This window comes from Eutrigla gurnardus (assembly GCF_963514095.1).
Source record: "Eutrigla gurnardus genome assembly, chromosome: 20".
NCBI classification, from domain to species: Eukaryota; Metazoa; Chordata; class Actinopteri; order Perciformes; family Triglidae; genus Eutrigla; species Eutrigla gurnardus.
This window is the reverse complement of record NC_139931.1, coordinates 13551259-13563825: the sequence shown is the minus strand read 5'-3', so window position 1 is coordinate 13563825 and position 12567 is coordinate 13551259. Positions and strand designations below refer to the sequence as shown.

The window sequence follows — 12567 nt, the reverse complement described above, 5'->3', positions numbered from 1 at the left end:
TGTATGAACCATATGGCTCTGTTTATATGCCAGCTTGTGTGTTTAAATTCTATTTGTTCACCTACTGTTGAAGGAGGCTTACATACACTGAATTAAGAGCATGGAGAGGTCAATACTGAACAGCACTGGCGTTATTAAACTCTTGATGACGTCACCACTGCCAGTAACTCAGATGACTTCCAGGCTGGCTGTTCTCTCAAAAGGTTCGTCCCCCCTCCGCGGCAAAGAAGCGAAGTGGCTGCTCTGTAGTCCATCCGAGGGGAGGGTTGGCTGTCGGGAACAGCGCAGTTGCGACAGCAGTAAACACGACGTTCTCAACCAACCCCGCCTGAAGCCCCGCCTCTCAACGTATAAACTGCATTCTGATTGGTAACAATAGAATGACGGACTCGTATTGGCCATTAGGGCTGCCGATCTAATAGTTTATTGGGTTTGTGTGGCTGGCAAGAAGGCAATGTAGGAGATGGGTTCCGTGGAAGGGTCTGTACGTGTGTCGGAGAACTGATTCTCGTGCTGGCAAGAAAATACACACACTTAGGCTTTTTGTCCGTGTGTTCTCCCTCACTTTTGTATATTAAATTGTTACGAAAGTCATCACTGACTCTTATTGTCAGTGTTTTTTTGTAGAGAAAGGATTACAGTTTGTTTTTTTTACGGAGAAACTTTGCAGAGGAATAACAACGAGCTAGGTAAGCAACTGTAAAGGAGACTTCTGTTTCTTAGACCTTATTATGTAACAGCCTATCACTTTAACGGCTAGCTCTGTTAACGCTGTTAGCCCAAACCCTAACTACAGCGGCAGCATTATGACTAGGTTATAAGCTAACGTTGTTCATGCCGAGGTCGCCATTCTGCGTCCGCGTCATACGAGTTTTAAAGTGTTACTACATTTTAGCTGCACCTGCTCGGTTCTCCTCGACAACAGTGCGACCAAAGACCCAGCACTCGGTTGGTTTTTACGTGTTGTTTGGATGAGTTGGCTCGTCCAAGTGTGATAATGTTCATGCTTACGTCAGTTGTCGTCAAACTGGACTGAATAGTTGCTCAGACTTGACTGGCGGACTACATTTGGACACAATCAAGTTCAGGTCATTGTCGTCTTCCATTGTCACGCCCATCTGCATCCCTTCCTCTTCAGGCCAACCTGTCTTGACACCTTGAACTGCTATTCACGTCATCCATCCCACACGTCTAGATTTAAATTTAAATATGATTTTTGATTTTGAAGTGTGTGTATTTATGTTATTATCTTTACAGTACACCTGTGGAGAGTTATGGTGATACAGTGTGTTAGTTAGGCTACTACAGTAATGGCAGATGTTCTGAAGAGTCATGATGACAAATTACTTAATTGTACTTTCATACAATTAAGGGCCATAAAATGGAGTTGGCAGGGTTAAGGCTTCCTTTGTTAGTTTGTTGGAGGAAGTACTTTCTGGAGTATCAGTGACATGGATTCAGGAATCACATTGTGCTTTATAGTTGGTGCCACACATCATGCTGGACTGGCAAATTCCTCACAAAGTCCCCTTGAATACGCATGAGACTGGAATTCAAAATATAGACAAAGATGTTAAAAATGGGTTGTTTTGGCCATATATTGTCCTTGGCTTGGATCATTGGGTCCGATATTTATAATGTGTGTCACCCAGACAAAATGTTTTAAGTAATTTGAGCCAATATGTTCTGACTTTGTGGATTAATTATGATCTTACCACCCAAATTAACTTTGGCCTCCCATCCCTTGATATGAACTGGTAGTTAGCTAGTTTGTGAACTTAATGCACCCGAGATGCTGCTTGCAATTTCAACCCCAATTCCCCGACAACAGAAAGCAGGAAGTTCCAATTTTGATGATGAAAAAATGAAACTAATCATCTTACATCATTTAAGATGAGGCAGCTGCAGCTTTGATGTGATCCTCTCGGGGTTTCACATGCCCAGAAATTCACAATATGCAGATCCACTTGTCAGAGAAATGTAGATCATATGAAACTCGTGCTCACGTTTGATGGACAATTTCTGTTATGCCGTGTACATGCTTAAAATAACCCATATGATGTCAGCGAGAATAAGGTTGGTGTAGGTGAATTCTTGTGGCTTCTACGGGATTTACACAATTAAGGTGAAACTTAACATCAATACTTTTCTTTCAGGTTCCCCTAAATCAAAAAGTATAGTTTGTTAGATAAACTCTACATGTACAATATTATACAGTCTATAACAATAGGTAATACCTTTTTTCAGCCTCACCTAAATGGAGTGGCCATCAGTAATTGTATTACAACTGGCCAGAATGTGTGATGTGGTGAAGAAGAAATAAGTACAAAAAAAAATAGTCAGACTTTGGATGGCAGTCTCATGCAACAGTACTCAAATGTAAAAGGCTTTAAAATGGCTTCAGTTGGTAATTGAATATGGATGTTAGAAGAGACAACTTTCTCTTGAATTTAGCAAGTGTCTGGTTATTGTTATTTTTCTGTTATTGTACAGTCTAGAGCCCTCCGGGGAACAATGTAGCTGGATGGTGGTAAGATGAGACAGCTAGCTGAGCCTACAATCTGGATCTGATGTATTGTTTCTTGTCTCTGCAAGCAGCTACGTGAAGCTTGATGGTGTTGTATTCTAACCAGTATGTTTCTCTGGTTGCAAATCCAAACAGTAGATTTTCAACAGCTCAGAAAAGGAATTGTGGCTTTGATTGAATACAGTTGGGGCAAAACATTGACCAAAAATTAATTCCTATTTGCTCAGGGAGTTGACAGCTGTTCACGTCGCCCTATATTTCTTGGTGGAGGCATAGTGTTTCCCTGAACAGGAAGTTGTTCTGAATAGAGCCTGTCACTAGATTTAGTGTCTGTGGTCAGAGTGAAGGTTATGCTGATATGACACTTTTTTAAAGAAATAAAGATGTTTTCTGCTTCAATGATTTAGTTGTGAACCCCATCTTTTTTTTGCATACATTCAAGGGGGTGTGTGTCAGGATGGCCCAGTGGAACCAGTTACAGCAGCTGGAGACCAGGTATCTGGAGCAGCTCTACCACTTGTACAGTGACAGCTTCCCCATGGAGCTACGGCAGTTCCTTGCCCCCTGGATTGAGAGTCAAGACTGGTGAGACATAAATTAATTTCTTTCAAAAGCACATTTTGTTTCTGATGTCAATAGCAAAACATTACTTTTATCCTCCACTCCCTCCAGATTGGCCACTCACAATGATAGCTTGCCACATAGAAAGCTATGGTGTTTTAGCATTTATTAGCCATGTTTCCATTTAACTGTCAGGAGAATTTTAAGAGCACTGCTGGACTGTGGCATACAAAAGAAATGGAAATGAGGCTTGGTTTGATGTGATTAAACTGGGCTACATTGTAGTTTGCTCAGAAGATGGAGTCAAAGGTTACGTGATGCTGTAATCTCAGTAGAAGTAGAGGTTTGGCCATCTAACCATCTACAAGAGAAAACTTCTTTAAATGTTGGCTTCGTTGTCCATAATCCATTTATCACATTAACTGTTTTGACAAAAAGCAAAACCACCTCGAGTGAGCGTAAAACCTTTTTTCTGCAATTGAGGATGTTTTTGTTTTGCAAGCCAAATTGCAATAATAGCACCTGCAAAGTGTGTTTTCTGTCAACTTGTATTTAAATTGTCGTAGTAGTATTCTCCCTCTTTGAGGTACATATTTTGATGACATCCAAAAAGCAGTTGTGAAGGTGGTGAGAAATGTGTTTTCACCTTTAGTACCAGCTCTTAGAAAGAACAACAAATAAACCTAACCTGATTATCCTGTGCTCTCCTCTACAAGGGCTTACGCTGCCAATAAGGAGTCACATGCCACACTGGTGTTCCACAACCTCTTGGGAGAAATAGACCAGCAGTATAGCCGTTTCCTGCAGGAGAACAATGTACTCTATCAGCATAACCTGCGCAGGATTAAACAGCATCTGCAGAGCAAGTACTTGGAGAAGCCGATGGATATTGCCCGCATTGTTGCCCGTTGTCTGTGGGAGGAGCAAAGGCTGCTGCAAACTGCCACCACTGCTGTACAGGTAGAGAAGAGTTGCACTGACCTAGCATTGATGTGACATCAAAAAACCTCAGTTCATGAATTTAAGGTGGTACGGCAGTGAGTAGTATGTTTTCTTCCCTTGCAGGACGGCCAAGCAGCACACCCCACTGGGACAGTAGTGACAGAGAAGCAGCAGATTCTGGAGCACAATCTCCAAGACATCAGGAAGCGGGTGCAGGTTCGTTTCGGCCAGAGACTCGCTGGCAGAAAAGTTTTTACGCAATCTAACACAATAAAATGAGTATGTCTTGATAAGAATGTATATATCGTCATTTGTTTTTCTTCAGGATATGGAACAGAAGATGAAAATGCTTGAGAACTTGCAGGATGACTTTGACTTCAATTACAAGACACTGAAAAGCCAAGGAGGTATATGCTAATTCATTTTTAATTTTCCTAACCCTATCAGTGATATTCATTTGTTGGAAACATTTTAACTCAAGCTAAATTTGCAACCATTTTGATATCGATTTAGTTAATTAGATGTCTTTGCTGATCTATTGACTGACAGTTCCTCCCTCTATGCAGAGTTGTCCCAGGACCTAAATGGGAACAGCCAAGCAGCTGCAACCAGACAGAAGATGGCTCAGCTGGAGCAGATGCTGAGCGCCCTGGACCAGCTGAGGAGGGTTGGTGTCTATGCTTTACCATCTTGTGACCTAAGTTTTAACAGTTTGTGCTTCATGTGATGCACAAACAGTGATGGCAAACAAATGGATCAATAGCTCAAGTTTCATGGTGGTGTGATTCAGGGTTGCTGTGCACCGCTGTGAGACTAGACGCCTCACTGCAGCCCATGCTCCCGCTTATATGCTAGGCCACCAGATAAAGCTACTGTTACTGTGACACTAAGAATACTTTACAGAGTAAAATTATCTTTGCCATCAATGGCATACTGCACAGAGGTAAAGCTACCGGTCACCCTCACCGTTTTGACTTTGTTTGTATCTCGTAGCAAATTGTGACAGAGATGGGAGGCCTGTTGACCGCCATGGATTATGTACAGAAGAACCTGACTGATGAAGAACTAGCGGACTGGAAGAGAAGGCAGCAAATTGCCTGTATTGGAGGTCCCCCTAACATCTGCCTGGATCGCCTTGAAACATGGTAACCGTGGTTGCAAATTTCAAGCAAATTCTTAATCAGTCGTCGGTCACATTAATGATCATGATCGATTGACATTTAAAAGCTTATAATAAACAACATGTGTATTTTTCATCATCTTTGTCTCTGTCAGTGTCTTTAAGATCATGAATAGATTACTTTGGCTTACAGACTGACTCTGAACTCGGTTCTCAACTCTTGTGTGCTACCAGTATTGTCACGTCAGTTTGCTATCTGGAGGCATGTTTCATCAAGTAGTCCTGACTTGAACGGGGTATATTTTTCTAACCAGGATCACATCCTTGGCTGAGTCCCAGCTCCAGATTCGTCAGCAGATCAAGAAGCTGGAGGAGCTTCAGCAGAAGGTGTCCTACAAAGGAGACCCCATCATCCAGCACCGGCCCGCCCTGGAGGAGAAGATTGTGGACCTGTTCAGAAACCTGATGAAGAGGTACAACCTTTACTTACTGTGCATCTGCCCAGACCATTTTTTGCAAGTGTTATTATGATCACATGGATAATAAATGTGAAACCTTTAGGAAATATGGTGGAGAGATTCTGAGCTCAAAGTCCCATTTACTAATGATACAGGGCTTTCCCCCACAGTTTTTATTGAACAGATGACATCTGCATCTCTATAGGAAGACTGTTCCTGAAAGCTGCAAATTATTAATCAATCGACCTTTGACCTGAGACTCTCTTCACCATATGTTACTGTGACGTCTTTTGTCTGAAATATGATCCCCTTTGTCTTCTAGTTCTTTTGTGGTTGAAAGACAGCCTTGTATGCCCATGCATCCAGACAGACCTCTGGTCATAAAAACAGGAGTGCAGTTCACAAATAAAGTCAGGTAAGATGCATCTTTTTATACTATATATACTATATATAATAATGTCCCTTATTATTCTCTGTAAATACAACATTTTATATCTTAATTACTTTTTTTCCTCCTATTTTCCCAGGTTACTGGTAAAATTTCCCGAACTCAATTATCAGCTGAAAATTAAAGTTTGCATTGACAAGTGAGTTTTTATATGTGTGTTCTATCATTTATATTAAGTCACTATGACACATATGATTGAAGAAACTGCTTTGCTGATTTGAGCTGTTTATTTTTCAGGGAATCTGGGGATGTGGCTGCAATTCGAGGGTACGACTTTAATAAGACCTCCAACCCCCCAAAGCATGAGCATTAACTGTATGTTATTTTAGGAAAGAGACTCAATTTCTGCTCTTCCTTGATATTCTTAGGTCACGAAAGTTTAACATCCTCGGTACCAACACAAAAGTTATGAACATGGAAGAATCCAACAATGGCAGCTTATCAGCAGAGTTCAAACACTTGGTGAGTTATAGAGGCTAAGCTTACTGCTTGAAAGTGACATTTTCTGATAAAAGCCTGCTGTGGTGTGCTAACTTCCTGTTTGTTGCAGACCCTGAGAGAACAGAGGTGCGGTAACGGTGGCCGGACCAACAGTGATGTAAGTACTTTTTCTGACATTAAGATGGAGTGATTTAAAGTGGTAATCCTGCAGATTTCAGTTCTGGTTAATTTGGCGACACACTATTTACTGGTGGTAACAGCAAAATTATAATTTTAATAAAGAAGTCAGGCAATAATTGGCCCGTATACCTCGAGTCTGCGACCAGCAACAGCCCACCATGGCTGCTCCTCCTTGTTCCATTACTCCCTGCAATAAGTCATACATGTTCTCCTGTTTGGCCACAGGCTCAATCACCATTGTGTTACCTTATTCAGATATATGCTGATTTAACATTTATTTACATGAAAATCTGTGATTGCAACTTTAATGTTGTTTATGTTTGGTGTAATGGCTTTCAAAAACGGTCTTCTTGATCTTTGATATTCATAAGCAGCCCTTTTTTTTACATTAGAGGTTTGATCTGCTTCCTCTAGGCCTCTCTGATTGTCACAGAGGAGCTCCATCTTATCACTTTCGAGACGGAAGTCTATCATCAAGGCCTGAAGATCGATCTGGAGGTCAGTATCAGTCTTAGTCAGTGTCTCTGTGTCATGAACTTGGAGACGTTTCTGTATTCTCACTGTGACTTTCATTAACACCGGAAATCAACAAAACTCGAAAGAGTAATAACGAGAGCTTTTGTTCCTTGACACCCATACGAAGTAAGCCACCAGTCAAATGAATCATTACAACAAAGTCTTCCACCTTTGGAGACTCTCACTACCTCTGCTTCTAAATGAGATGTTACTTCAAGTCAAACAAGTCAAACCTCCTCCAGCAACCCAGTTATTGACCTGACCCAGATCACCACACTGATAGCATGGGAACTAGCACTATTTCTACTGAAGAAAAGTTAGATTTTTACATAGTTTCATATGACCAAGATGTAAGAAAGTTACAGGAATCCACGACTGATTTCTTGGCACACTACAACATGCTTCTTCTGTGGCCTTCACATAGAGACAAAGAACAACCATTTTATACCAGAATAGCTTCTTATGCCAAGAACCCCAGCATATAGTGTAGTGTTGAATGAGAAAACCACCTAAAGAAGGCCCCGAGAACACATTTCAGCAATGAATTACCATCCTCTGTTTGTGCAGACTCATTCCCTGCCAGTGGTCGTCATTTCGAACATCTGCCAGATGCCTAACGCCTGGGCTTCCATCCTGTGGTACAACATGCTCACTAACCACCCAAAGGTGAGACAGCACCCTCTGGTGGAAAGGGGGAGAATGTTTACACATCACACTGTTTGTCTATATTTTTAAACAATGTTGGCCTGGGTGTCCCTGTACAGAATGTGAACTTCTTCACCAAGCCTCCGGTGGGGACGTGGGACCAGGTGGCCGAGGTTCTCAGCTGGCAATTCTCCTCCACCACCAAGCGAGGCTTGACCATTGAGCAGCTCACCACACTGGCTGAGAAATTACTAGGTGAGGTGTCATCCATCCAAGTCTTCAAAAACGTTGAACTCCAGTCATTTAATTCATCAAATTAATGTGTGCTGTTATTCTGCTGTTGTCCATCCAGGGCCGTGTGTTAACTACTCTGGCTGTCAGATCACTTGGGCCAAGTTCTGTAAGGTACTGACCCCAAAAAATATGTTGTGGTTCAATCTGCCCGTACTGCCATTGTATTGCTTAAGTGTGAGTTATTTTTCTCCTTCCTCTTCCTAGGAAAATATGGCTGGCAAAGGCTTCTCCTTCTGGGTGTGGCTGGACAACATCATTGACCTGGTGAAGAAGTATATCCTGGCCCTGTGGAATGAAGGGTGAGAGGTCGTCCTTTGTTCACAAGTCCTGTGATATATTTGAAGTGTTTTGACATTTTAAAATAGAGTACCGATTTAGCAAATCTAATTGTATGACTTCCGCTTTTCTGCAGGTATATCATGGGCTTTATCAGTAAGGAGAGGGAGAGGGCCATTCTTAGTCCGAAACCTCCTGGCACTTTCCTGCTGCGCTTCAGTGAGAGCAGCAAGGAGGGCGGCATAACATTCACATGGGTGGAGAAAGACATTAGTGGTGAGTTGTTTTACTGTCTGATAAGCTGATAAGGATTTACTTTATTGTTATTGTGTTGTGATACCGAGCTTCCTTGTATGGTTCTAGGAAAGACCCAGATGCAGTCAGTGGAGCCTTACACCAAGCAGCAGCTCAACAGCATGTCTTTCGCCGACATCATCATGGGCTACAAAATCATGGATGCCACCAACATCCTGGTTTCACCTCTTGTGTACCTCTACCCCGATATTCCCAAAGATGAAGCTTTCGGGAAATATTGTAGGCCCGAAGCGGCTCCTGAGCCTGAGATGGGAGACTCTACGAGCAGTAAGTCTCTTATTCTGTGAGGAATATGTCACCCAACAACATGACCATTTGTATATCAATTACTCATCACGCGTTACCTGGAAAAGAAAATGATTTAATCTTTATACTGCATGACTTATGTGACACGTAATTTTACGTGTGAAATATTCCTTTAAGAGAAGAGAAGAAGTATGTATGTTATTACTTGCATTTTTTTATTTATGATAATGCAAACATGTTCTTTTCCCTCACAGCTATTCAGCCGTACTTGAAGACAAAGTTCATCTGCGTGACCCCGTAAGTTATCTGTCACTCCTCTCTTATTTTGAAGTCATCAGTATTTACGGGAAGATCTCATGACACCATGTGACCTCCCGTTACAGTATGTTAGTCCTTATTACCAGCTGTGGACTTTTATCAAAGACTAAACATTCTCTCTTCATCCTGTTCAAGATCTGAACTTCCTCATTTTTTACTCTTTTTTTTTATGCGGCAAGTATTGCCAAATATTCAAAGAAAAAAAAGAACAAAGATGTTCTCACTGTGAGTCATCAATGTCCCTGGAGGAACCCTCACCATGTTCTCAGACCAGATACTGTGAACCCAGTTTATGTGTACATTGAGCATAGACAGAACGCGGCTCACACCAGACATCGGATTGTGACCTCACTGGGCGTATCTGATGGGAACTCATTTCCATGACGCAAACTGTATTTGTATTGGAAACCTGAGATGAACCAAGACATACATGAGAAGGGGAGACGTTGGTGGTGGATTTGATGGTGTGCGGGTGAGTTGTGAGGTTTGCTCAGTGAGATCCTGACCTGTCTCCATAGGTGTCCCTCCGTGTTCATGGACTTGCCGGACAGCGATCTGCTTGGGAACGGATTCCCAGGGTAGGCGCTCGGGGGAGGTGGCATGTAGGGAGGGCTTTGTGTGTGCATCTTGTCACTTTTGTTTGTGCGTCCAATGGGAGGGTTTCAGGGATGTCGGTGCCGTAACCCCACCTCCATAATTCCTGTTTGTTTTTTCCGACTCACCACCACTTTTCCTGCATCCTAATGCAAGAGCATCTCCGTGCCATTCACCAACATCACATCTGGTTTCCCAGATATTTGTGCTGTAATTCCTCCACCAAACCCATTTGTATGCATTCAACAGCCCAAAGTGTCTTTGATGCGGTTGTTTGAGCAGTAGTAGTATTATCGATGGGAGATTTTTCCAAATTGATTTCATAATACTGTGAGAAAAAAGAACATTTGAATGAAAACGGAAATGAAATAAATATATTTAATTTGAACTTTCTTAAGCCTGAGTTATGGCCCGTTCGATCCACCAGCCAACTCATCAACAACTGTTATGACACTAACTGTAGCTGTTAACATCGGTTCAATGTTAAGTATGTTGTGTTAGTGAGAGAGACGTGAGGAGCAGTATGTAACACCTGCCCAGTCTTTCATGTACTTTGACATTTATATTTCATCAGTATTTTACCACAGGTCTTAGAACTGCGTGATAATTCAATATGACAATTTATCATCTTTTAATGGAATCGTATGGAGGTGAAACCATACATTGAGATATTGTGATACACAATTACGTTTTCTAAATTGATAAGAAGCAAACTCAAATTTCTCCAAAAATCTGATCAAACGCAGTTAAATCAAACTATTAATCTGTGTCTGTGCGTGCATGTAAACATTGTAAACATTTAATAGTTGGAAATATTTATTTTTAATAATCACTTCAATAATCACAGCAGCATATCCATCCTGTTTTTCATCTACTATGCTCTCTTTTGGGCGTGACTTTGCACACCGCCATGAATGCTGATTATCTGTCTGATGAGACTGTTGGAGTGACTCATTAACCACTGATATGTGTATTAAACAAGGGTTGCACCTTTACCGATATGTGACAAAGAGGTTGTCCTATTCAGATCAGTTCTGTGTGTATATAATATATACATTATTTACTGGGATTTAATTCCCATGTAAGGTTTGACCAATTTGTTTTATTTACCCTTGTATTGTAATTCCTGTTCAAAGTTGCTGGTGTCCGATTTATTATTCTAATGATAAGTAACAATTAATTAATTGTATATCTATGTATTTCTTTCTCATATTTAGTTGAACAGAGTTAGGAAAGCAATGTTTATGTCAAGCCTGGTGTTGTGTCACACATAGAAGAATGATCCCAGTCATTCCCAACAGTGAGACAGCTTATTAATCGGTATCGGGACTATATGAACAAAGCAGTTGGATCGCAGCCCTTTTACGCGTGGTATCCCTGCGCTCAGTGTGATGAACACACTGACGTGCACAAGTTAAGATGTTGTTCCTTTAGTTATGTTGGAGGTATTTTGACTAACACTAACCGTATGGCTGCTATCCAACGTGTGCGTGGGTGACATCAGAGGGCATTTCTGGTTATAATCTACAATTTGCCCTCTTTTTTTGTGTTTTTTTTTCACAGCACAAACTCCGGAAACACCAGTGACCTGTTCCCCATGTCGCCCCGCACCCTCGACTCCCTGATGCACAATGAAGCCGAAGCTAATCCAGCACATTTGGGTGAGCCCGAGACATAACGGACGCATATTTGTAAGTTGCCCATTGACGTAGAACTTGACTAATGTTTAATATTAAAAGCTTCTGTTTGGATTGCTTCCGCAGAGTCACTCACTTTGGACATGGACGTAGCATCACCTCTGTGAAGAGATTTTGTCCCGTTTGTTCGTTTTCTTTGTTGGGATTGGATGCGGTGTCGTGATCGAGGATTTTATCATGATTTATTTCCTCCCTCTGTTCATACAATCTGCCTGTACAGTTCGTCTCATGTTCCCGTGTAAAACAAATGACTCTCCTTTCACACGGAATGATTTCAAAAGAGCATTTCCACTCGTGTAGCTCAGCGTGTGAAGCTGTTGATTGATAATGACCTGTTGTATTTTAAACAGCATCCTGCTTTGATTCAGTACTTCCACATCTTGCCTAGATCTCTTGAGTACCTTTTACGTATCTGGAATTATATTTTTGAGAACATTGTATTGACTTTTTAAAATGGTTCTGAATTCATGTTTTCTTTGAATAAGGAAATGTAACAGTAATTATTGTATAAACTATTCGGCTTTGTAATCGTACTCGTCTTGATGCATTTAATGGTCCTTTTTAAGTGTGTTTTGCCGAATCTCTGCCAAAGGTTTTATCACAGGTGTTCCACAATACCTTGCTGGCATTTAAATGGTTCCTGTTTCACGATAGCTTTTACTCAATATTCGTTATATTTCTTGAAGCGTTAAAAAAGCTGCAGCGAGGAAAAGACAGAATTTAAGAGCCTTCTGAGGCTATTTTCCCATAAGCACGAAATGACGTGATGTAACCTGTAAAGATATACACTGAAAACAGTTTGGTGTCACTCCCACTTAAATACTGCATTATTATTGTTTTTTTTGTGCATGAATTCACCTTTCAATAACACCCCTCACCCCCCCACGTGTTTGTGCATCATGCCATGAAACGTCAAGAGGATTTCTGTAAAATACGCTGTAACTATTCATCATTTGACAGAAGGCAATAAAAACAAGTTAGCACTGAAA

The 12567-nt window shown here is 41.3% G+C and overlaps 1 protein-coding gene across 4 annotated transcripts; it reads left to right on the top strand.

Annotated features, from left to right (window-relative positions):
• The first annotated feature begins 464 nt into the window (after nt 1-464).
• stat3 (signal transducer and activator of transcription 3 (acute-phase response factor)) lies at nt 465-12567 on the top strand. Of its 4 annotated transcripts, none has more exons than XM_084038114.1 (24): nt 465-689; nt 2970-3112; nt 3805-4048; nt 4154-4246; nt 4356-4437; nt 4597-4697; nt 5024-5175; nt 5465-5623; nt 5931-6023; nt 6136-6195; nt 6294-6323; nt 6425-6518; nt 6607-6654; nt 7092-7175; nt 7761-7859; nt 7958-8093; nt 8191-8243; nt 8337-8431; nt 8545-8684; nt 8772-8990; nt 9224-9266; nt 9806-9865; nt 11445-11542; nt 11621-12567. In XM_084038114.1, the coding sequence occupies exons 2-24, from the start codon at nt 2985-2987 to the stop codon at nt 11683-11685; spliced, it is 2376 nt and encodes a 791-aa protein (XP_083894240.1). In that variant the 5' UTR covers nt 465-689; nt 2970-2984; the 3' UTR covers nt 11686-12567. The 4 variants fall into 4 exon arrangements, with proteins under 4 accessions (XP_083894240.1, XP_083894241.1, XP_083894243.1 ...); XM_084038115.1 differs by having other exon boundaries at nt 466-689; nt 11645-12567; XM_084038117.1 differs by lacking the exon at nt 9806-9865 and having other exon boundaries at nt 466-689; nt 11645-12567.

Bases quoted from the DNA above. Each gene is read 5' to 3' on its own strand.
- stat3 (XM_084038114.1), top strand. From the start codon at position 2,985: ATGGCCCAGTGGAACCAGTTACAGCAGCTGGAGACCAGGTATCTGGAG. The intron at 7,860-7,957 runs GTGAGACAGCAC...GTCCCTGTACAG, and splicing joins TGCTCACTAACCACCCAAAG to AATGTGAACTTCTTCACCAA. The intron at 8,432-8,544 runs GTGAGAGGTCGT...GCTTTTCTGCAG, and splicing joins CTGGCCCTGTGGAATGAAGG to GTATATCATGGGCTTTATCA.